The following is a 25,556-nucleotide window of genomic DNA, read 5'->3' as shown; positions in this document are numbered from 1 at the left end:
TCAACCTTGGTTGGTCATAGTTAATATTTACAAATATTTAATAATATTAATAAAATTCACTATTAATAATATTAGTATGGACATTAATAATAATAATAATAATAATATTTTTATTTCTTAATAGTTGTGGAATAACATGTTTTAGAGTTTTATAATCCAATTTTTCAGACTTCTAAAGTGAGTCCATTATCAGGGGAATGCCATTTATCTTAAGAAGATTAATGTGAATTGTATAGAGCTAAGATCTTGGTGTGTGTGTATATATATATATCTATATATATATGGGTGATCGGCTAGATCAGGTTTGATAGTGGTTTAGCTCTAGATAATCTTAGTTTCTCAAAATGTTTTGTGTTGTCCATCATGTCCCTTCCAAGACAGTACTTGATGATTTTTAATAATAAGTCCATACATGTGGAGATTTATTTTTTAATAGTTATGGAATAACCTGTTTTAGAGCTTTATAACCCAACTTTTCGGACTTCTAAAGTGTGTCCATCATCAAGGGAACACCATTTATCTCAAGAATATTAATGTGACTTGTATAGAGCCAAGATCTTGGTATATATCTATATATATATATATATATATATATGGGTGATTGGCTAGATTAGCTTTGATCGTGATTTAGCTCTGGATAATCTTAGCTTCTCAAAATGTTTTGTGTTTTCCATCATGTCCTTTCCATGGCAGGACTTGATGATTTTTAATAACGAGTCCATACAGGTGGATATTTTAATAATTGTGGAATAATATGTTCTAGAGTTGTATAACCCAATGTCTTGGACTTCGAAAGTGAGTCCATCATCACGGGAACACCATTTATCTTGAGAGGATTAATGTGAATTATATATGTGTGTGTGTGTGTGTGTGTGTGTGTGTGATCAACTAGATCATGTTTGATATTGATTTAGCTTTGGATAATATTAACTTCTCAAAATGTTTTTCGTTGTCCATCATGTCCCTTCCATCGCAGGACTTGATGATTTTTAATAATGAGTCCATACAGGTGGATATTTTAATAGTTGTGGAATAACTTGTTTTAGAGTTTTATAACCTAACGTTTTAACCTTATTAAGTGAGTCCATCATCAAGGGAACACCATTTATCTTTAGAAGATTTATGTGAAATGTATAGAGCTAAGATCTTGGTGTATATATATATATATATATATATATATATATATGGGTGATTGGCTAGATCATGTTTGATATTGTTTTAGCTCTAGATAATCTTAGCTTCTCAAAATGTTTCTTGTTGTCCATCATGTCCCTTCCATTGTAGGACTGCATTATTTTTAATAATCAGTCCATACAGGTGGAGATTTTAATAGATGTGGAATAACTTGTTTTAGAGTTTTATAACCCAACATTTCAAACTTCTAAAGTGAGTCCATTGTCAGGGGAACATCATTTATCTTGAGAATATTAATGTGAATTGTATAGAGCTAAGATCTTGGTATACATATGGTTGATCAATTAGACCAGGTTTGATAGTGATTTAGCTCTGGATAATCTTAGCTTCTCAAAATGTTTTGTGTTTCCCATCAAGTTCCTCCCATGGTATGACTTGATGATTATTAATAACGAGTGCATACTATTAATAATATTAATATTTGGCTGTGAATAAAGTTTAATATTTAATCATAATATTAGTGTATGTGAATAGCGTTTAATAAAGTTGATTAATAATAATATTAATAGCAATAGCAATAATAATATTAAGGTTGATTATATAAAGTGATACCATGTTCTACTATGGTTCAACTATTGTAGTTGGTAGATAACTATCCATAGTTAATCTTATTCATGATGTCAACTTTAGTTAGCCATCCTAAGCCATCCTCCACAATGGTTAATGTTGATTAACCACAACCAACTATGGTCATCTTTGACCATAGTCAACCTTGGATAATGATAGTCAACCCATGCTCAACATGACAAACCATGGTTAGAATGGTCAAACATGTTCAACTTTAGTTAACAATGGTCAACATTAATGTAACATTGTTAAATTGATGTAACATTAATACGTTGTTACATTAATGGTTGACCATGGTCAAACTTAATGAGTCCCAGTCAACCATATTCAACTTTGGTCAACCACATCAACCATGATCAAACTCATCACCTCTCCTCAAATATTGTCAAAAATCCTCCCCACCTGTTGACCATCAATTAGCACAACGACATTAGTAAATGTGGTTGATATATGCCTCTTGATAGCATTTTCCACCTTTTATAATCCAATAAATCTTTGAAAATGACATGACCACATTTAGTAATGTGATTGTGCTAATTACTCTTGTCAAGCTAATTTATTACTCATTATGCTCTATATGAAGTCAATCCATTGAGAATGGATTTGCATGGTTGTTGGTTTCTTGAAATAGGATATATATATATATCCATGGGGTATGCATTGCATGGGTAAGAGGAAAAGAATGTGTCACATGTGTGATGAGTACCGGCAGAAGAGCCTCATGAGTGGAATGGGGGCTAAGTAGACCCCCAAAAATAGTTTTGGTTAATGACAATAATGATAATAATCATTATCTATAGTGGCCATGCTCAACTAGATGAAATGAGAAAATAACCATCTCTGTAATTACTTACTACAATTTTCAATCATTCTATGCCCTCAGATCAAGACGACATGGCCAGGGTTCCTCTCCTGTTGGATAGGCCACCCACTATAGCTTGTGGTCATGTGCATGCTTGATGGCCAGATAAACTTCCCTTTACAGTGATTCATTGAAAAAGCAAGAAATAAATGGCAATATATTGAATGAGTATGATGTGACTGATTATAAGGATCATTATAACGGCGGTCGCTTGCTGTGATGGTAGAAGTGGTAGTACTAGTAATAATGTGCTACCTCTTATTTTGTTTGGCTACGCAGTGTACTAGACTTGCTGAAGGAAACCTACTGTACATGACACTCCTGTCATAAATTGTCGTCTTTGCCTGCGTTTTTTTGTCTAATTAAACATTAGTATCACGAAAAACAAAATACATATACATGGTTTATAAGTACTGCAAACGTCCATTGATCTAATAACATGCAACCCTATTCTTGGCTATTTTTTTGAGCTGCTTTATATGGCCGATTCCATTCCAAAGCTCGATTCTTTGTCATGCTGCCAACCATTGTTCTCCATCACTTCCATTACCCAGTAAGAGCAGAGCTCCAGAAGCAACCACAATCCTGAACGTAAATCAATTGTATATTGGGTCAATGGGATGTACAAGCTCCAAATTTGTGGATCAAAATGTTTGAATGCACAATGGGGATAAGGATGTCCCACTGCAGCAACATGAATTTGTTGTCTAGTCTAGTATCAAATACTTTTTAAGTGTTCGAATTTGGAATCACATGTTCATAGGGAAAAAAGAACATTGATGCAATTTTGTGCAATTCTGACCGTCTACAATTAAGAAAATTAAATTAAAAACCCAAACAAAAATCGATAGAGAGAGAAAACTGTATATGATAGGTATGAATTGCAGCACATACATTTTCACACTATTGTTGTCTCAAGGAATACATATAAATACATGTAATTTATTTTGGAGAAATTTAAGATATTTTTTAAAGGAAAATTCAGTGGAGAACTACTCAGAACTAGATTTTCTAATGATATAAAATCTTAACCATTCCATATTTTTATAGCTTTTTAAATGAAAAAAGTTTAAAAGTTTCGATGTAATTTGATAAACTTCGAGACTCTTCTGGTAATAGTATTTTGATTGCTAATCATTTTGATATTAAGTATTTCATAATGAGTTTAAAATTTTTATTATATTTATAATATGAATATTTTATTGGTCTAAATCTTAGCTAGATTTACAAAACTTAAGTTTAATTGAGAAAAATTGTTTTATTTTTCTATTTCTACAAGTTGATGCAATTTGTCTTCAGCTCTATACTTTAAAAGTTTTTTCTTCTTTTTAGTCCAAACTTTAGATTTTGCATACTTGTTCCTTTTATTCAACTTCAACTTTACTATAGTTGTATTTTTCAATATTACCTCATTTTCTTTGTTTTCCTCGCTTATTCTTATTTTCATCTATTTGTACTTCAACAATTCATTCATCTTTTACATTTGTTTGTACTTCAACTACTAATTCTTCTTTTGCATGTGTTTGTACTTCAACCATCTTTTATTGAATATTTGTGTTAACCTTCCTAACATAAAAAACATCTTCATTTTCTTACATTTCCTCTTTGGTTGCTACAATAGTTCAGCAACTCTAATGGTTGTGTTGATTTTTTTTTGTTCTTTATTTTACGACAATTATATCAACTTTTCCATAGTGATTTTCATCTCCATCATACTTGGGTTAAGAGTCGTTTTTTTCTTTCACAATTTTTTTATTAAATTTCTTTGCAATACTGAAAAGAAGTGCAATCTCCATGTCTTGTTTATATTTTTTTATTTAAAAAATTTATTATATAGTTCGTAGAATTATTTATGCAATATCAAAAATTTTATGTTATATGTTACAATAATAACCTTATTATCAACTGCAATGATCTGTGACTAACCCTGATTTTGATCAATGTTGCTCCCTCTCTAGCCATATATCATCTTTAGACTATCCCAAGTTATTTTAGACTTAATTGCTTCTGCAATTTTTTGACCAATGCTCTCATTCAAGCCTCATTCAATGATAAACAATGGTTTATCATCCTCCATGTTTGATATAAGTTATAAAAACAATGATTTATCATCCTCCATGTTTATAAAAATAATTCTTATATTCAAAAAAACCCAAATTTTAATAAATTTAAAACTATTTTAAAATATTTTTTTTAATAAAATATCATTGATGATGGTGGTGGTTAACATCCACTAAGACTAAATTGATTAACATCCACTAAAACCATGCCACATAGTATTACTGAACTTACGAAATTAATTTATTAATGTTGACGTACGTTCACTCTTCCTTCCATTCCTACATAGTGGAATATACCAATGATGGATATAAAGTGTAGACATATGTCTCCATCACATTTTCACAAAATTTATAATATATAATTTTGAACTCTCAAAACATACCCTTTTACTTGATTTAGATTAAACTTACGAGTATTTACTATTTTCGTTTGATGTAGATTAAACCCAATCTTGCACAACAATACGTGAACAAAAGAGATTAAATTATATTTTAACATTGGCAGCTTTATGAATGTATGGATTCCATGTTAACATGCATACATATGCAGCTCCCAGTTTATCTTAGATTGAGGAATAAAGTTCACACGTTTTGTTATTCTAAGCTATCATTTATGTGACAAGCTCTCACTTCCATAATCATTTATTTTTCAAAATCTCTCACAATTTTAGCAAGTTTGATTATAGGATTACGACCACATATTGACAGCTTAGAGAACCCACAAATTCATTGAATCAAATAATGAAATCAATATATTATGCAACTCATTTTATCAAATAATTAAATTGATATTATGAAGAGAAAACGTCATAAGCAAGTGTCATGTGTCCCACGGTAAAAAAAATTTATAAAGTAATATTTACAGTTTTCCATAATAACATTCATAAATAATTAATAATCGTGTGTGGACAAGATTAGCGGGTGTTCGACATACCCACCCGGTTGACTATGACTTGAAAAGGACTTCCCACAGTTAACAGCTCTATATGCATATTACCCGCACCCTTTACATCAAGGCTCAAATTAAAAGCCTGGGTAACGACAATTCCAAAGGTTGTACCACTATCCAAAGGGTTGACACGTAATACTTTATCATTTAAATACTTCGAGTATCAGTACAAGGATTTTATGTGGTTCAATACATAATGGGTTTTTGGGCGGCTATTCATATTACTTGAGCATTTACTGACCCGTCCCACCCCGGATACGTGGCGTGGGCAGCACCCAGCTGCCACCTCGGGATCCTTGTGCATTGATGGCTATGAGACAGTCGGATGATCCAACGGTTAACAAGGTTGCTCGCCGACCTACTCTATCCTTGGCGCGGTATTGGGGTCTCATTCCTTCGCGGAGAGTTCTGGAACTTACTCTGCCCTCCGCCTGGGCGGAGAGCTTGACCATCACTGTGCCAGAAAACGAATGTCGAGGACCTGCGCCCAAGGTTTCTACCTACTCCTACCACCAGATTTCATCACCAGGTAAATACCACCCAGTTTCTTCCCTGCTCTATCATCTGTTGTTTTCCTGTTATGGCTTTCAAGAATACGCTTATCTTGTACAGATAAGATGTTTACCAGCCTAAATAATGGGTGTGGCTTGCACGCAGGTACCTTTGCGCCGGCTAGCTGGGTTGCAGGTGGCCTTGGACGGAGGAAAAGATGAGCTACTGGTCATTCAAATTTCCTCGGGTATGAAGTTATTTCATTTGCTAAGATTTGGAATTTGTCTCTGTTTCTCGGTCTACAGGCCACCGTGCTTGACTGTAATTACAACTTGCGAGAACACTTTTATATAGGTGTCCCTACTTTGGGCCCTAATGGTACTGTTTTCTTTTGAATTAAAATGTATGAGGCTTTGTTCCTCGGGTTGCTCCTCTAAACCCCTTCCCCGGGCTACACAGGTTGTTATCTACTGGACCTATACTGGTTGTTTCGTTTCATTCGTGACCTGGGCTTACTCTGCATTTTTTTGTAGCCCAGTTTATTTTTTGAATGAACAGTCATATATGTTCTCTATTAATTGTCTTCCAAACTGGCTTCTGTACATGGACATTTGGTTGAAATTCTAATATATACTATGTCTTCTATATTCGGTTGTTTGCTCAGATTCTTGGCTCGAACTGATTGTATATATATATATGTTTCTTCTCTCTGAGTTATGACACTGAATCAGCTGTTCTATGTATGGCTATAGATTCCGTTTCTGGATTTTACATTTCAAGTATCAATTTATGTATGCCTCAAATGTTTATCTGTATACATATTAAATTGCGGGTTAATGGCTCCACTCGACACATCGTTCTCACAGTTGAGTCTGGCATGATCGTTTCCCGTATATCTCTATCGAGTGTATCATCAGTCTTCACTTACCCTGAACTTGTCTTTGTTTGAGGGTTTTAAAGGCTAGACCTGAATCTTGCTACACTCGTAGCCCTACCCTGTAACAATGCGGCCAGGACAAAACCCCATCCCTTGGGTTCAACCTGGACCAGCATCTTAGGGAGGTATTTACGGAGTAACCCTCTAAACTGGTAACTTTCTGAGTCTGATGTCAGGGACTATCCCGAGTATGGAAAGTTGTTACCCACTGTCATACCTTTAGCAGGGATTGTTTAATCGATGTTGTTTTTCATCCGCGGATTTTACACTGTCAGTGCACACAAATCTTCAATCCGACCAACACACGAGACTCAAATGTTCAGGTTATCGGACCAAAGTTGTCCCGCTAAGGGAACTAACCGGTCTTTTCCTTTGAACACACAGGCGCTTAAACTCATACAGCCCATGACCAGGGTTTACAACTTCCTACAGACTCCATTATTTCTGCTAGGCATTACTCTAGGCCTTGCTTGAGTTTGTATGCTAAGGGTTTTAATCCGAAAGATAACACAGTTTCCCCTCCCTGTACTATTGTCATTCCATATTTATGAACAGTACAACTACAGTGGATGATTATATCCGTTCTGTAGTACCCATAGCACTACCTATCCTCAGGAAGGTTCCAAGATTCACTACCACTATCGGTTTCTTTTTTTTAAAAGATTAACAATTAAATAGCAACAGGGAATTACTTCATTTATATAAGAAGAAACAATTAAGAATCAACAGGGAGTTACATCCTATCAGTCCACACATCGTTGGTGATAATAGCAAGTTCTGGTCTTTTCTACAGTAACTGCTTTTCCTACTCAGTACGTTTACCTTCATTCAATATTCCTGCAGAGTTGCTTACAACTATTTACTCACTTACCTGAACTGGTGAAACTTACGAATACTCCAGAAGCTGGGCCTCCACCGCTTTCCCGCTTCCAGTATGCCACCCAACCTTGAGATTCGTCCTCCGGGACCAGAATCTCCCCCCTAGCTCTCTCGCCGGGCCACTACCCTCAGCAAGTCACTGCACCTTCGTGCTGGGCTATCTGATCCTCACCAGACTTAGCCTCTTTCTTTTTGTGTGTTTTTTCCTCTTCTGCCTGTCCCAACAGCGCAGAACCCCTTTTCCTGCTTTCTTTCCTCCGGAAAAAACCCCATTAGGAAAGCAGTTAGGGTATTTTGGAAGTTAGGGTATTTTGGAATCCACACAGCAACCACCTTCTTGGTAGTTGCCAGCTTTTCAAGAAACATTTTTTTTTTAAATAAACACAGGGAATATTATTAAATCCAAACTGATAGTAACAGTCAATTCAGTTTACCATTTACTGTAGTAAAATAAAATATTTACATTTAACCTGGGGCATCACAGCAAGCACTGTATATTATGCAATTCATTTTATCAAATAATTAAATTGATATTATGAAGAGGAAACGTCATAAGCAAACACTGTATTCAAAGTATTTTTACATTGCATTGCCATTGTTTACTATATTTAATAATAGTTAATTTTTTCCATTCACAGTCGTTTTCAGTTAATATAAGTAAATTATAGTCAATTATGATTGACTAAAGTCAAACATTGTCAATCTTAATTAACTAAAGTCATCTTTGGTCAGTCACAATCAAGATTTCAAAATGTTTAATTGGGCCAAGAGGCACTCTACATCCCAATGCAAATTAGATGTGTGAGTGTTAGATGTTAGAAAGTAGATTTGTGAGTGTTAGATGTGAGATGTTAGATGTTAGCTGAGGGGCGCTCACTTCAGTATAGGGTAGATGTGTGAGCCTTAAATGTGAGATGTTAGATGTGTGATACTTTAGATGTGTAGGTTTTAGATTTGAGATGTTAGATATTTTTTAAATTCAATTTTTTGTATTGTAATTTTGTTTTTTATTAATAAAATTAAGAACAAATTTTTTAGATAAAAGAAAATATAAAATACATATCACATTAAAATATATAATATATAAATAGTACTTATAAATTAACATCCATTTTACCATATAAATTAAAATAATAATTCAATAACCATCTATAAATTTAATTAATAAGTATAAAAAATTAATGTTTACAATACGACAAGATTTTTAATCACAAATATTTATCATGGATGTTATTAACTATTAAATATGCTTTTTTACAATATCATTGGCCAATACCCAGAAGAGAAAGATATAGAGAGAGAGAAAAGAGAAAGACAGAGAGAAAGATAGAGAGAGAGAGAGAAGAGAAAGACAAAGAGAGGGAGCTAGAGGAAGAAATAAAATCATAATATCATAGGCTAATACTATGGTTTATCAATACCATGGGCCATCTAAGTTTTTGATTATTATGTTATGGATCTAGGCTTTTAATTATTCTCTTACATACCATGGCTTATCAATACCACATGCCCTAAAACCATAAGGTATCTAAAAATCAAAATATTTATCATATTCTGTACAATCCTTCTCCTTTACTTTCGCACATTTTACATTTATCTGTACTTTACACCATAGCTACCAAGTTTAGCCATATTGGCCAAAAAAATTCAAAAATACAGAAGTTAGATTTGGTTCAGGTGCAAATATGGAAATCCAAATTCAGTATGTTCTAATTCAAATTTGGTACGTTCTATTTTTTAATAAAAAAAATTAAAAATAATTTTTTATATTAAATTTTTTAATAATAAATGATAAATGGTATGCGGAGAAAAAGAGTGTGTCACATGTGTGATGAGCGGAATGGGGCTAAATAGACCCCAAAAACAGTTTTGGTTAAGGACAATAACGATAATTGTTTATAGTTCTCATGCTCAACGTGAAAATAATAATTTTTGTAATCACTTGTTAAGAAAGGACATTTTTATGTTGATTGTTGTTTTTTTCAATTGATTGCCTTTATATTTGTCTGATTCTCGATATTCAGGGAATCAGCAATTGACTTAAACTCAGGGTCAAGAAAGGATACTCATATCCGTCCGATTCCTGAATATTCAAAGAATCAGCAATCGACTTAAACTCAGGGTCAAGAAATAGTAGATCGAGTAATAAGGACTGGCCGAGAACTGAATAATTGTTGTTTGTTATAACATTATTTTACTATGTAATGAGATTATGATTATCTATTTTGCTTTTTGATTTTTTGGGATAATAAGTAAATGTTATTCCTCGACTAGATAAATGTAATTAGATGTTGTTTCTGGACTTAGTTAATACTAGATAAATATTGTTGTTAATGTAGCCCATACCAAATTGGTAAATAAACTAGGACTTCGCTGATACCAAATTGATAAAAAACCACATTAAAATTAAAATTAAAAAAAAATCTTAATAACTACTCGCTCATTCCATGCCGGCACATCAAGATGGTGTGGCCAGGATTCATTTCCAGTTGGATAGACCACCGACCATAATTTGTGATCATGTGCATGCTTGCTTGCTAGATAATTTCCCTTTACAGGGATTCCAGTGAAAAGGGAAGAAAGAAATGGCAGAATAGTGATGGAAGTTATTCAATATGATGTGACTCTGATGATAAGGATGATTATAATGGTTGCATTTTTCTTCTTGTGATGGCAGAAGTGGTAGTACCGCCTCCTCTTTTGTTTCGCTGCTTGCTTTTGGCTGCGAAGTGTCGCCCTATAATTGCTGAAGGCAATCAACTGTAGAGGAGACTCCTGTCATAAATTGTCGTCTCTTGCCTGCGCACTTTTGTCGAATTCAACATCATATCACTAAATCAAAATGCATATACATTGTTTTTAAGCAGTACAAATGCCCATTAATCTAATAACATGGATTACTATCTTTGGCTAATCTTTTTTTGGTATATGGTCGATTCAATTCCAGAACTCAATTCATGTAATGTGCTGGCCTACCTCTGTAATTCTGCCAGCCATTGTTCTGCATCACTTCCATCACCCGGTAAGAGTAGCTGCAATCCTGAACGTAAATCTATTGTATTTTTTGCAGCAATGGGATGTACCAGCGGCAAAGTTGTGCGTCAGAACATTTGATTGCACAATGGAGTGAGACAGTAACATCATGACTTTGATGTCTAATCTAATCCAGTATAATCTTTTTTCTAATTATTACATTTTCAAATCACAGGTTTTTAAGGCAATAAGAACCTTATGCAATTTTGTGCAATTCTAATCATTTAAAATTAAGGAAAGTGAAAAATTTACATTAAATTAAATTTTAATTATTTAGCACCAGGGAAAAAGGAAATTTTTTATTGGAAAATTGATTACAGACAAAAGATCACATGTAATCCAAAAAAAGAGATGAGATAAAAAAAAAGAGTTACATGACATAAAGAGTCATAGTGTATAAAGTAAATAAGTATAATTTATTTTAGGTTTATTGGGTTTTGGATTGACAGTTTATGGGTGCATTGTTAAGGTAGTTTGTTCAAATTTCTTATAGATGCTAGCTTAAAATAAATATATATATATATATATATATATATATATATTTATATTAGAGAAATATATAACAATTTTTTGAAAAAAAATTAATGAAGATCTATTTAAAATTAGAATCACTATTAATAAATATCTTCAAATCTTCAATTATTTGTGGTTATTAGAACTTTCTCCAATGGAAGAGTCTAGATATAACTAGACCAATTTTAATATTTTGTAAATTAATAGTATTCTAACACTATTCTTTAATTAGTATCATCAACAATTTTAACACTAACCATTCAACAATGTTTTTATGTTTTTATGGGCTTACAATACTTACAAAATTCATAGCCCTATTTCCTCTAAGCTTACAACACTGGAGATCATCTCAAAAAAACCTTGTTTAAACTCCTTATTTCTACATGTTAGTAATCATCTCCAAACACTTGTTTAAACTCCTTTATTTCTACATGTTGGTGCAACATCTTCTCAACTCTATGCTCTACAATATTTTTTTCCCTTTTTCCCAAACTTTGTATTTCATATTGTTTTTCTTTCAACTTCAAATTTATTGCCTTATTTTTTAATATTTTCTCATTTTCTTTGTCTTCTTGGTTCGTTTTTTTGTTTGGATTTCTTTTCATTTGCTTGTACTCCACAATTCTTGGTTTGCATTTTTTTTGCATCAACTTGTGCTCCAACTATTGTTGATTAAACATTTATGTCAATCTTTGTAAGTTAAAAAATAACATCCTCATTTTCTTTCAATCTCCTCTTCCACTCTTGCAACAAATTCAATGACTATGTTGATTTTTTTTTTATTTTTTCTATTCCTTGTTTTGTTGAAGTTATAACAACTTTTCTATAGTCACTTTTATCTCCATCATAACATCATAATCAAATTCAATATTTGTTACAGCCTCATGCATGTCAACAATTCTCATTGCTAGATTTTCCTCACATTTTTCTACTATTGTAAAGGCAATTTCATTTTCAACTTCAATTTCACCATCCACCTATGTATCTACATAGTAGGCCTCAATTTCTTCGCCATGCTCATGCTCTTGTACAAAGTCACATTTTTCTTTCACAACTTCTTTATCAATTTTTTTATAATGTTAAAGAGAACTACAATCTCTAGTGTTATTTATGTTGTTTTGCTTCAACAAGCTCTTGATACTTTTCCCATCTATTTCTGCAATATAAAAAAATTCTACTTCTTATGTTACCTCTCATCTTGATGCTTTGACTCATCTTGATGATGATCAATGTTGCTCCCTCTTAATGCTGATCAATGTTACTCCCTCTTTTACTATATGCCATCTTCAAACTATCCTAAACTTCTTTATACTCGCTAAAACTTTGGGACGAATGTTGTTATCCAAGGCTTATTGAATTAGAGAGAATGTTTTTCCATCATTTTTCCTATTTACCATAAGCTAATCTTTAAGCTTCAATCATAGCCTCATAAGCTACATAATTTAAAGATTCTTTAAACCCATCCAATAAAATATAACATAAATATTTCGAGTATAAGCTATTTCTCATAATAATAATTTAAAAGTCATAACATTTACTAGAAAAACTAAGTTGATTGTAGATAAAAACTCCTACTACTCTAATAAGTCCAAATCTAATTATAAACTTAATATGATTTTCTGATTAAAAATAATTAAAAATAAATACTTTATATGGTATATAAACTTTGAAGGAAAATTCTTTCATTCTCCCCCAACATTTTGAAACTCAATTTTAATAAATCAAAAATACCTGAAAACACTACTTTTATAAATAAATAAAAAATATTAAAAATATCCATGCCATTTTAAATAAATCATATATTACAACGTTGTCATCAACAATATTTATAAATTACCTGTTATGAGTGTGTTCATCTTCTGTAATATCCTAGAGATTTTGTAAATATTTTATTTACCATAGTTAAAAGGAAAAGAAACAAACTGATGGATGATGATACTACATGCTGTATAAATTGATATCTTGTTATGAGCAAATAAATAAAATGAGTTCCTGGTCACGGGAATATTATGTAACTTCTGAGGAGGGAAGTTATGTTCTTTTTTTTAAACAAATAAAAAGAAACAGTTGACAACCCTAACTGCCTCCCTCTCCATTGTGGGTGACTTTCGCGGAAAGGAAGGAAAGGGGGATACTGTGTGGTAGAGGACCGACAAAAGGTAGGAGAAAGGGAGCTTGCCAAGTTTGGTGAGGATCGGATGGTAAGGGCGTAGAGCGCAACCAATTGTCAAGGATTGTTTGTCGTTGAGTGAGCCAAGGGGGAGACTGGTCTCGGAGGACAGTCTCATGGTCAGGAGGTTGGCTAACTGCAAAAAGCAGAGGTGAATATTTCCTGGAATTACTTTTGGACGGAAAAATCAGGTACGTAGTGTTAACCTGAAATTTCATTGATGATACAGTGAACTGAAGAATTTCTTTCTGTAATTCAGACTTAACAGAGAACTGCAATTAATAATTGTAGTAAACTAAAAGTTAACCTCTGCGAGTTAGTTTCTTCAAGGTCATTTGGTAGAGTCATATGACCCCGGGGGTTTACACATTGGGGTCATGAGCAGGGTCTACCTTATATAGAATCATAATAACATTTCAACGTCTTATCAAATTAAAAATGGTTACGGGTTTAGCAATAACTAGTGCAGGGTTCCACAAGAGTAAATACAGAAAAGAAAACTCTATAATAAAGAATGTACATTGACATATAGACATTGAAACTGCGCCATGCAATGGAAACCAAACAGACAAGAGATGGTCCGCATTAATATCTACATTAAACAATGTAGCGAAAAGAACTATGCAAGACATAGAAAGACCAGGAGCGTAGTAATTAATCCATTCTTGAGACTGTTTCACTGTAACTTTGAACGATAGTTGACGATCTCAGAACCACAGATACTTTCTATGAACAATATAAATAAGAACCACTGCAAAATAGAGCCACGGTGCGTTGTAGCCAAGGTTGAGCTACAATGCCGTGGGGCCACCATTCAAGAGTAGCGCCTGAGCCTGAATAGGCCTGGCAGCAACCCTTAGGTAGCTAGGACTCATACCTGGGTATCACAAACCTTCAAGTAAGATATTTTAAGCAACAAACCCTAATGAACCCAAATAAAGAATCTAGCAGTGTTATTATGCCTGCGACAGTAAGCAGGTTCGAGACCGAAACTCAATATATGATACATTCACAGAACTGTGTGAATACAGATAGATAATATATCATAGTTAAAGTCTACAGCTGGTCGAATCCGACCTTCAAGGAAGAACACTTCTTTATTCATCTACCACAAAATATAGATTCAAAGCATGCAGCATAGGAACAGTAAAAGAACCAAAACTTTAATATATGAACTCAATACTAGGTATTTTAGTTACATTGCAGTTATAAGAGAGAAGCATGCCGTGACATGATTATGTATAGCCATGCCATAATACTAAGGGCCGGTCAAGAACTGAGCTATGGCTTAAGCCAAAATTCCTATAACAAAGGAGATAGAATTACACATGAAAATCACTCGAGCACGGCGTTATGAACTTCCATATGTCTCGACAGAGCCACAACCAGAGAATACCCCTTGCTAACCCTCCATGTATGAATAAACAAAGGCATTCCTTTTGAGGGCTCGACTGAAGGAGATGTGCATAACTGGAACCCCAGGACCTTGTGCAGGGGAGGTTATCCTTAGTTTAGAGTAGGCATCCAACCTGAAGCCAAACAACCCGAGCATGAAATAAAACAAGAAAATTACGTCAATATGATAAAATAGGAAAAACTGTGACAGATTAGAAAAGGAAAACATCTACAATGAGACGAAGGTTTACCTGAGTAGGGTGGAACCATCGTATACCAGACTCGTCTCTCAGGGTTGCAACAGATTATCACCCACGAGACCTGAGCACTTCAAACAACGAAGGGACGAGGTCACAGTTGTTGCAGAACCAAGGCATTACTAACCTGGAAAGAAATCTCATAGAACAATTTCACTGCAAAGTAGATTACCTGAAGGGGGCAGTAGACCCGGATTCGCCAGTGGTGAACCAGAACCAAGAGGTCGACACTCCGAGCAGCATGGATTGAGATGACAAGAGCTGGCCCCGCGAGGAGAAACCTCTCCAAATGAGCTCCTCCGCCCTAGACCGAGGCATAGGATGGAAACCGGAAGTTTGCGATAGCCGTTGGATAGCACGAAGAGACCTCCACCGTCGATGATGGCGGGACTACCCACAGCGATGCGACTCAATCTACCAGACATGTACTGGACGGACAACCAGATTAATTGCACCCTCTCTCTTCCATGTGAAGGCGGATGAGCTACCTGGCGTTCTACTGCCACGTGGACAGCATTCACATGTCACCTAAGAGGCAAGTAAATGAGCCTCGAGACTTTTACGTTGGGACTGGGGAAAAAATCTAAGCCGTATATGTATATGTGCCACAATTAAACATTAAAATTTCCTATGATGAATAAGACCATGTCAAGAAGCCATGTGTCTTGGTGAGGGTAAATAATACCATAAAAGAAAAAAAAGAAAATAATGTTTTATCCGAGTTGGAGACATTACAATTGGTATGAGAGCCCAGTTTCAAAAACTGTGGCCTTTGGGAGTGTATCCTCATATTAAAATGGGCAAGGACATATAAAAGTAACAGCATTTTATTCCAGCTTAATTTTACGAGTTATGTTGTTTTTCAAAAAAAAAAAAACAGTTAAAGCATTAATCATCCTTCTGTCACTTTCCTTAGGTTTAGAATAGGGAAACAGCAGACTACCAAGATGAGAAGAGCAGATAATGTCTCACACAGGTTTCTGGTGGGTCAAGGGCCTGTAACGGGTCCTGAAAATAACCCAGAATTATGGGTACAGCTCGTAGAAGAGGCCCGCAGTACGAATTGCACAATACTTGAGACCGTACAAGAGTTGAAGAATGAAATGGCCCGTCTATGTGAAGATAATGCAAGATTAACTTTAGAGCAGGAAAGGATTATCAAAAGCCTATCTGATAAGCAAAACCAGCAACCATTGAACCCAAGTGCGGGGCAACAAAGGGAATCTGAGGAGCAGGGTCACCATACAGGACTCGAAGGGACAGAAGGAAGGGAGGAAAAACAAGAGGAACAGTCTGATAATGTTTCCGAGTAGCACACCTCTAAAAGGCAATGAATAGAGCTACAAGGGGAATTCCGCAAGATTAAACCGCCGCATTTTGATGGAGAATTGGAGGAAGCTGCTAAAGCATGGTTGATTAATATGAATAAATATTTCTAGCTGTACGAGTACGACCACAACCTCAAAGCACAGCTGGCCATTTTCCAATTGCAGGGAAAAGCCACCCTGTGGTGGGAAGAAGTTAAAATTGTAAAAGGTGTAAGCGAGCAGAATATTACTTGGGAAAAATTTCAGAGGTACTTTAAAGAAAGATACTTGACTGAGCGTTTCTATGACGAAAAGGCTAGGAAATTCCATGACGTACAATTGGGACAGCAAACTATGGACGAATTTATTACCCACTTTACTTCCTTACTACGTTATGTGCCTTATATTCGAGAGGAAAAGGCAAAAGTACAGAGGTTTGTTAGTAGTTTACCCCTGAGCATGAGGGAAAGAATCAAGTTTGACAATCCAAAGACCATGGATGAAGTAATACGCAAAGCCAGAATCTGTTACCAGCAAAGTAAACAAAAGGGAGAAATTTCGGGTAAGAAATGGAGTGATAAGAGAAGCAGCAAAATGACTGTAAATAGTAAATGGAATCATGATAGCAGTAATAAGAGTCTCGCCAAAGGACAGAACAATAGAAATTTACAGAAGAATTCGTTGAGATCAAACCTTGCTAAGGGATCCAGAATCAGCGAACAGCCAAGAAAGATGGATAGTGATGGGACAGCTAGACCTTCGGTGCAGTGTTGGGACCATGGTGGGCCCCACTACATTAAAAACTGCCCACAGCAAAAGGGGACCGAACAGGTTCCCCAGATCCACGAAGCATCTACAGTAGGTGACGTAGGATGTAGCCTACCAAGAATTAATGCAGCCCTCGAAAATCGTCAGGCAGAGTACCAGCCGACCATGGTGGAATTCAAAGATAAAATCTCAGACCTTACTGTAACTATTTTAATTGACCCCGGAGCCACATTAAGTTACATTAGTCCTAAGATTGTGGAGCAATGTAAATTGCAAACTGTTAAATTTAGGAACCCATGGTTAGTACAACTGGCTACAGGGGCCAAGCGAAGAGTACTTGCTAAGGTCAATAACTATCCCTTAAAGATAGCAAGACAGTCAATAAAGGCAGATTTGAATGTACTTCCCCTTGGTTCTTATGATGTCCTTATTGGTATGGATTGGCTAGAAAAACATTGGTCCCTAGTCAACTGCAAAACAAAGACTATCTATTATAGAGATGAATTTGGTGTGAGGCAGGAGCTGCATGGAATTAAGTGGTCAGTGCAGATTCGGCCAATAACTTCCTTTCAATTAGCGAAATGCATTAGAAAGGGGTGTCGGATGTATGCCATCCAAGTGGGCTATGCTAACTCGAAAGATAAAACAGCCACATTGGACAACATCCCTGTGATACAAGAATTTGCTGATGGGTTTCCAGAGGAAATTCCTGGACTGCCACCTAAGAGGGATATAGACTTTACTATCGAGTTGATACCAGGGGCAGCACTGGTATCTCGGGCACCTTACAGAATGAGTACACTTGAGTTGACAGAGTTAAAAATGCAGTTATAAGAACTGCTAGACAAAAATTACATTCGCCCAAGTGTGTCTCCTAGGGGGGGTCCAGTGTTGTTTGTTAAGAAAAAGGACGGAACCCTTCGCATGTGCATAGATTATCGTCAGTTGAATAAACTAACCATCAAAAACAAGTATCATTTGCCCAGGATCTATGAACTCTTTGATCAAGTGAAAGGAGCAACAGTATTCTCCAAGATCGATTTGCAATTAGGTTACCACCAAATCCAGATTAAGGAAGAAGACATAGCCAAGACTGCCTTTAGAACAAGGTATGGACATTACGAGTTTGTGGTGCTACCCTTTGGGTTAACTAATGCCCCAGCGACTTTTATGTGTTTAATGAACAACATATTTCATCAATATTTGGACATATTTGTGCTGATCTTTATTGACGATATACTGATATATTCTCGCACCATGGAAGAGCATAAGGAGCACCTCAGATTAGTGTTGCAAACCCTCCGGGAACACCAGTTATATGCCAAGTTCAGCAAGTGCGACTTCTTCAAGGAATAAATCGAGTACTTGGGCCATATAATCACGAAGGAAGGGATCGCAGCAGATCCCAAAACGATAAGGACTATAATGGAATGGCCGGTACCAAAGGATGTGGCAAACATCAGATCTTTCATGGGTTTAACTGGTTATTACAGACGATTTTTGGAGGGATTCTCAAGGGTAGCGTATCCTATCACTTCCTTACAGAAAAAAGGGAGAGCCTTCAGATGCACCCCAGAATCTCAAAGAAGTTTTGAGCAACTGAAACACCTACTCACCACTGCCCCCCATTTTAAGCATAGCTGATCCTAACAAAGAGTATGTGGTGTGCACTAATGCAAGCAAAGAAGGGGTAGGTGTGTTGATGCAGGAAGGGAAGGTAATTGCTTATGAATCCAGGAAGCTAAAGGAACATGAGCAGAAATATTCTGCCTACGATTTAGAGTTGGCAGCCATTATTCATGCCTTGAAGATGTGGCGGCATTACCTTATGGGAAGAAAATTCCTATTATTAACAGACCACCATAGCCTAACCAATTTTTCAGTCAACCCACTCTAAATGCTAGGCAAGCACGGTGGGTGGATTTCCTAGGTGGTTTTGATTTCAAGATCAAACATTTGAAAGGAAAAGAGAACCGGGTGGCAGATGCTCTGAGTCGAAAATTACAAAGTTTATATGAAATTTCATCCAGTGAGTGGAGAAGCCCCTTTGCCGAGATGATTCAAAGGGCAGTGGAGCAGGATATGATGTATCAACAAATAAAACAGCAAGTACAGCACTCTACTAGCAGAGGAAAATAGCAGGATTACACTGTGGATACAGCTAGAATGTTGTATTACAAAGGAAGACTATATGTGCCTAATCAAAACAGCATTCAGAATTTAATTTTGGATGAATTCCATAGAAGTCATTATGCTGGGCACCCAGGATATCAGAAAATGGTCACAGCACTTCGGAAAGAATACTATTGGCCGGGTATGAAGAAGAATGTGGCTGAGTATTTGGCACGGTGTTTGGAGTGCCAGCAGATTAAGGTAGAACATCAACACCCGGCGGGGTTGTTGCAGTCATTACCCATTCTAGAATGGAAGTGGGAAACCATTTCTATGGACTTTATAACAGGGTTACCTAAGACAAGGAAGAATAACGATTCTATTATGGTGGTGGTAGACAAATTGAGTAAAGCAGTGCATTTTATACATGTGTAGTCTACCTACAAGGTGGTACAGATTGCCCATATTTTTATGCAAAACATATTTAGATTGCATGGGCTACCAAGGACAATAATTTCGGACCGTGATGTGAAATTCACATCAGTTTTCTGGAAAACATTATTCATGGAATTAGGGATGCAGTTGAATTTCAGTACAACATATCACCCCCAAACCAATGGACAAGTGGAGTGGGTAAACCAAGTGGTGGAAGACATGTTAAGAGCATATGTGATACAACAACCCACTAAATGGGAGGAGTATCTGCACTTGGTTGAATTTGCATACAATAATGGCTATCATAACTCCTTGCAAATGAGTCCTTTTGAGGTTTTCTATGGGCGGAAGTGTCGCACCCCCTCACGCTAGGGTGGACCAGAAGACAAACTAATGTTAGGGATGGAAATGCTCAAGGAAATGGAGGATATGGTCAAAAAGGTACGGTCTAACTTAAAAGCTGCCCAGGATAGGCAGAAGAACTTTGCTAACCAGAAGAGGAGGTTTAAAGAATACCAAGTCGGTGATCATGTGTATGTGCAGATTCAGGCAAAAAAGAGTACATTGCAATGGAGCGGGAGTGCCAAGTTGGCACCCCGATATTGTATGGCATTCCAGATTTTAGCAAGAATCGGACCAGTGGCTTACCAGCTCGTCTTGCCGAGTCACATACGAGTCCACAATGTCTTTCATGTCTCTATATTAAAAAAATACGTGTATGATCCTAAACATGTGATCAAATGGCAGGATGTACAGGTGAGAATTATTTCTGGTAGACCAGCCTAAAGATTTTCTTTTAAAAGAAACTAATTTAAGATATTGCATGTTGCAGGTCGAACCGGAAGGAGAAATCTTGGTCGAGCCGGTGAACATTCTCGACCGGAGAGAAGTGTTGCTGCGGAAGCGAGCTATTACCCAAATTAAAGTGCAATGGCAACACTTTGGGCCTGATGAGGCCACTTGGGAGGATGAAGAATTCATGAGATGGGCTTACCTGAAGCTGTTTATAACTGAAGGACATCGGGATGATGTCCAACTTTAGGGGGGGGAGATGTAATATCCCCAAGATTTTGTAAATATTTTATTTACCATAGTTAGAATGAAAAGAAACAAACTAATGGATGATGATAATACATGCTGTATAAATTGATATTTTGTTATGAGCAAATAAATAAAAATGAGTTCCTGGTCACAGGAATATTATGTAACGTCTGAGGAGGGAAGTTATGTTCTTTTTTTGTTCTTTTTTTAAACAAATAAAAAGAAATAGTTGACAACCCTAACTACCTCCCTCTCCACCATGGGTGACTTCCGAGGAAAGGAAGGAAAGGGGGATACTATGCGGTAGAGGACCGACAGAAGGCAGGAGAAAGGGAGCTTGCCAAGTCTGGTGAGGACCAGATGGTAAGGGCGCAGAGCGCAACCAATTGTCAAGGACTGTTTGTCCTTGAGTGAGCCAGGGAGGAGACTGGTCTCGAAGGACAGTCTCATGGTCGGGAGGTTGGCTAACTACAAAAAGCAGAGGTGAATATTTCCTAGAATTACTTTTGGACGGAAAAATCAGGTACGTAATGTTAACCTGAAATTTCATTGATGATACAGTGAACTAAAGAATTTTTTTCTGTAATTTGGCCTTAATAGAGAACTGAAATTAATAATTGTGTTAAACTAAAAGTTAATCCCTGTGAGTTAGTTTTTTCAAGGTCATTTGGTAGATTCATATGACCCCGGGGGTTTACACATTGGGGTCGTGAGCAGGGTCTACCTTGTATAGAATCATAATAACATTTCAACGTCTTATCAAATCAAAAATGGTTACGGGTTTAGCAATAGCCAGTGCAGGGTTCCACAAGAGTAAATACAGATAAGAAAACTCTATAATAAAGAATGTACATTGACATATAAACATTGAAACTGCACCATGCAATGGAAACCAAACAAACAAGAGATGGTCCGCATTAATATCTACGTTAAACAGTGTAGCGAAAAGAACTATGCAAGACATAGAAAGACCAGGAGGGTAGTAATTAATACATTCTTGAGACTGTTTCACTGTAACTTTGAACGATAGTTGACGATCTCAGAACTGAAGATATTTTCTATGAACAATATAAATAAGGACCATCGCAAAATAGAGCCACGGTGCACTGTAGCCAAGGTTGAGCTACAGTGTCGTGGGGCCACCATTCAAGAGTAGCACTTGAGCCTGAATAGGCCCGGCAGCAACCCTTAGGCAGCCAAGACTCATACCTGGGTATCACAAACCTTCAAGTAAGATATTTTAAGCAACAAACCCTAAGGAACCTGAATAAAGAATCTAGCAGAGCGTTATTATGCCTGCAACAGTAAGCAGGTTCGAGATCGAAACCCAATATATGATACATTCACATAACTGTGCGAATACAGATAGATAATAAATCATAGTGAAAGTCTACAGTTGGTCGAATCTGACCTTCAAGGAAGAACACTTCTTTATTCATCTACCACAAAATATAGATTCAAAGCGTGCAGCATAGGAACAGTAAAAGAACCAAAACTTTAATATCTGAACTCAATACTAGGTATTTTAGTTACATTGCAGTTATAAGAGAGAAGCATGCCATGACATGATTATGTACAGCCGTGCCATAATACTAAGGGCCGATCAAGAACTGAGCTATGGCTTAAGCCAAAATTCCTATAACAAAGGAGATAGAATTACACATGAAAATCACCCGAGCACGGCCTTATGAACTTCCATATGTCTCGATAGAGCCACAGCCAGAGAATACCCCTTGCTAACCCTCCATGTATGAATAAACAAAGACATTCCTTTTGAGGGCTCAGTCGAAGGAGATGTGCATACCTAGAACCCCAGGACCTTGTGCAAGGGAGGTTATCCTTAGTTTAGAGTAGGCATCCAACCTGAAGCCAAACAACCAGAGCATGAAACAAAACAAGAAGATTGCGTCAGTATGGTAAAATAGAAAAACTGTGATAGTTTAGAAAAGGAAAACATCTGCAATGAGTCGAAAGTTTACCTGAGTAGGGTGGAACCATCGTATACCAGACTCGTCTTTCAGGGTTGCAACAGATTATCACCCTCGAGACCTGAACACTGCAAACAAAGAAGGGACGAGGTCACAGTTATTGCAGAACCAGGGCATTGCTAACCTGGAAGGAAATCTCATAGAACAATTTCACCGCAAAGTAGATTACCTGAAGGGGGCAGTAGACCCAGAATCGCCAGCGGTGAACCAGAACCGAGAGGTCGACACTCCGGGCGGCATGGATTGAGCTGACCAGAGCTGGCCCCTGCGAGGAGCAACCTCTCCAAATGAGCTCCACCACCCTAGACCGAGGCATAGGATGGAAACCAGAAGTTTGCGATAGCCGTTGGATAGCAGGAAGAGACCTCCACCGTCGATGATGGCGGGACTACCCACAGCGATGGGACTCAAACTACCAAACATGTATCAGACACCCTCTCTCTGCCATGTGAAGGCAGATGAGCTACCTGGCGTTCTGTTGCCCCGTGGACAGCATTCACGTGTCACCCAAGAGGCAAGTAAATGAGCCTCGAGACTTTTACGTTAGCATTGGGGAAAAAATCTAAGCCGTATATGTATATGTGCCACAATTAAACATTAGAATTTCTTATAATGAATAAAACCATGTCAACGAGCCATGTGTCCTAGTGAGGGTAAATAATACCATATAAAATAAATAAATTATTTTACCCGAGTTGGAGACATTACATCTTCTTTCCAATATACCATCGGTTTTGATGGAGCTACGGTGGATACATAGGCCATCTACTTTTAATTGGTTTCATGATCTTATTTACCCAGATGGTTAAAATAAAAATTGAAAAATCTGCAGGTGCCTATAAAACAGCTCGTGCCATGCAAATCTTCATCGCGTTTCTGGCATGTGTAAAGGATGTTGTAAGTGGGTATCAACTATATCCAGATGCCCCTCGTTTTATCTTAATGCCTTTAAGAGCCATTTCCAGTTTTGACTTGTATACCTGTATGCCTTTAAGAGCCATTTCTACTTTATTATTTTCTTTATGTGGGCTTCTTTGGAAAGGGTGCGCCACTGTTTTGGCCTTGTTGAAAGTCGGAACATCAAGAGAGGAATCTGCACCATGTAGAAAATGTTTATATTTTAATGTTTTATGGTTGTGTTAATGTGCGGGGTTTGGATGTATAAATATTTAAGTAGTAATTTTCTACCTAATAATGTAAGGTATGACAAAATTTTAATTTAAAAGATATATATTACGAAAAGAACTGACAAAAAATATATATCTAATGGTTAAATTTGGTTAAATTGTATTACATGAAATTCAATTCAAGTCAATCAGTTGAATCAATTTTCAAATTTTTTTTTTCAAAAATTTGATAAGAACTTCGAACTAGTATTATGCCCATCTAAATATATATAATGCTTATATGGTATTACATGAAATTCAGTTCAGGTCAAGCAGTTATATCAAATCTCAAATTGTTTTTTGCAAAAAAAAAAAAAAATGGATGATAACTTGGTACTAGTATTATAATTATTTGATTTCCTTAAAATTGTTAAGATGAGAAACATTATCTAGTTTTTTTCTAATTGTTACACTGGGAAATAAATTAAAAAAAAATTTATTTAAAACTTATTATTATAGTGTGGATTAATTAAATTTTAGTGGATAGTAATTATTACTAAGTTTATATATTTATTGTTTTATTAGCTAAAAAACATAAATAATATTGAGAAGTAACTTCTTGTAAGTAGATTTATTTACATTTTATTCCCATCTATTTTTTATGTAAAGGTGGTAAGTAATTGATGGTAAATATGTAATATGACATAATTTCAATGATGGTGGTAAGTAATTGATGGTAAATATGTAATATGGCCTAATTTCAATGACGGTGGTAAGTAATTGATGGTAAATATATAATTTCATGTTGATGGTAAATATGACCTAATTTCAGAAATTTTACTTTTGAATACTTTCTTGCAAAGATTAAATAATTAAAAATCACTACATAAATATCTGAAAATCATACATGAATATTGCAATCATATCCATAAATTATGACACAAAATATGTGACCAAGTTGTCCACATAACACTATATTAACATTACAATTTAATCAGTAAAAATTCTTATTAGTTATAATAACATTAATTAATCTGCTAAACAAAATTTAATAATAATTTTCCTTTTGATCACTATTAATTTAATATTTACTAATACAATTTATAATATTTAATTATATATATATGATTGCAATTTTAATATAATATAATATCATATCATGTAAAAAAAATTAAATATATAAATATTTAACTAATAAATATTATTTAAATAATAATGTTAAATATAATATAATTTTAATTTAAAAATAATATATTATTAAAAAAATTATGAAAAAATATTTAATATTTAAATTTTATTAAATGAAATTGAATTGAGTATTAAGCAGTTAAATCCATTCTCACTTCTGATTAGAGTTTGATATTTGATTAAAAAAAAAGATTAATGATATTTTCAAAATTGTATTATAACTATATAGCTTCTACAAAATTGTGAATGGAAAACAAATTGAAATCAAACTCATCGTGGAATGGATAAATTGAATTTCGTAAG

General features: G+C 35.5%; 1 protein-coding gene across 1 annotated transcript; it reads left to right on the top strand.

Annotated features, from left to right (window-relative positions):
- The first annotated feature begins 16,255 nt into the window (after window positions 1-16,255).
- LOC149170712 (uncharacterized) lies at window positions 16,256-18,217 on the top strand. The gene is made up of 2 exons (XM_089425697.1): window positions 16,256-16,609; window positions 16,748-18,217. The coding sequence occupies exons 1-2, from the start codon at window positions 16,256-16,258 to the stop codon at window positions 18,215-18,217; spliced, it is 1,824 nt and encodes a 607-aa protein (XP_089281823.1).
- The last annotated feature ends 7,339 nt before the right edge of the window (window positions 18,218-25,556 follow it).

This window comes from Pinus tabuliformis, chromosome 4_2, assembly GCF_031772625.1.
Source record: "Pinus tabuliformis cultivar Carrire ecotype Pingquan chromosome 4_2, CPIR1, whole genome shotgun sequence".
NCBI lineage: Eukaryota > Viridiplantae > Streptophyta > Pinopsida > Pinales > Pinaceae > Pinus > Pinus tabuliformis.
Note: the sequence above shows the minus strand (reverse complement) of the source record. Positions and strands in the feature narration are given on the sequence as shown.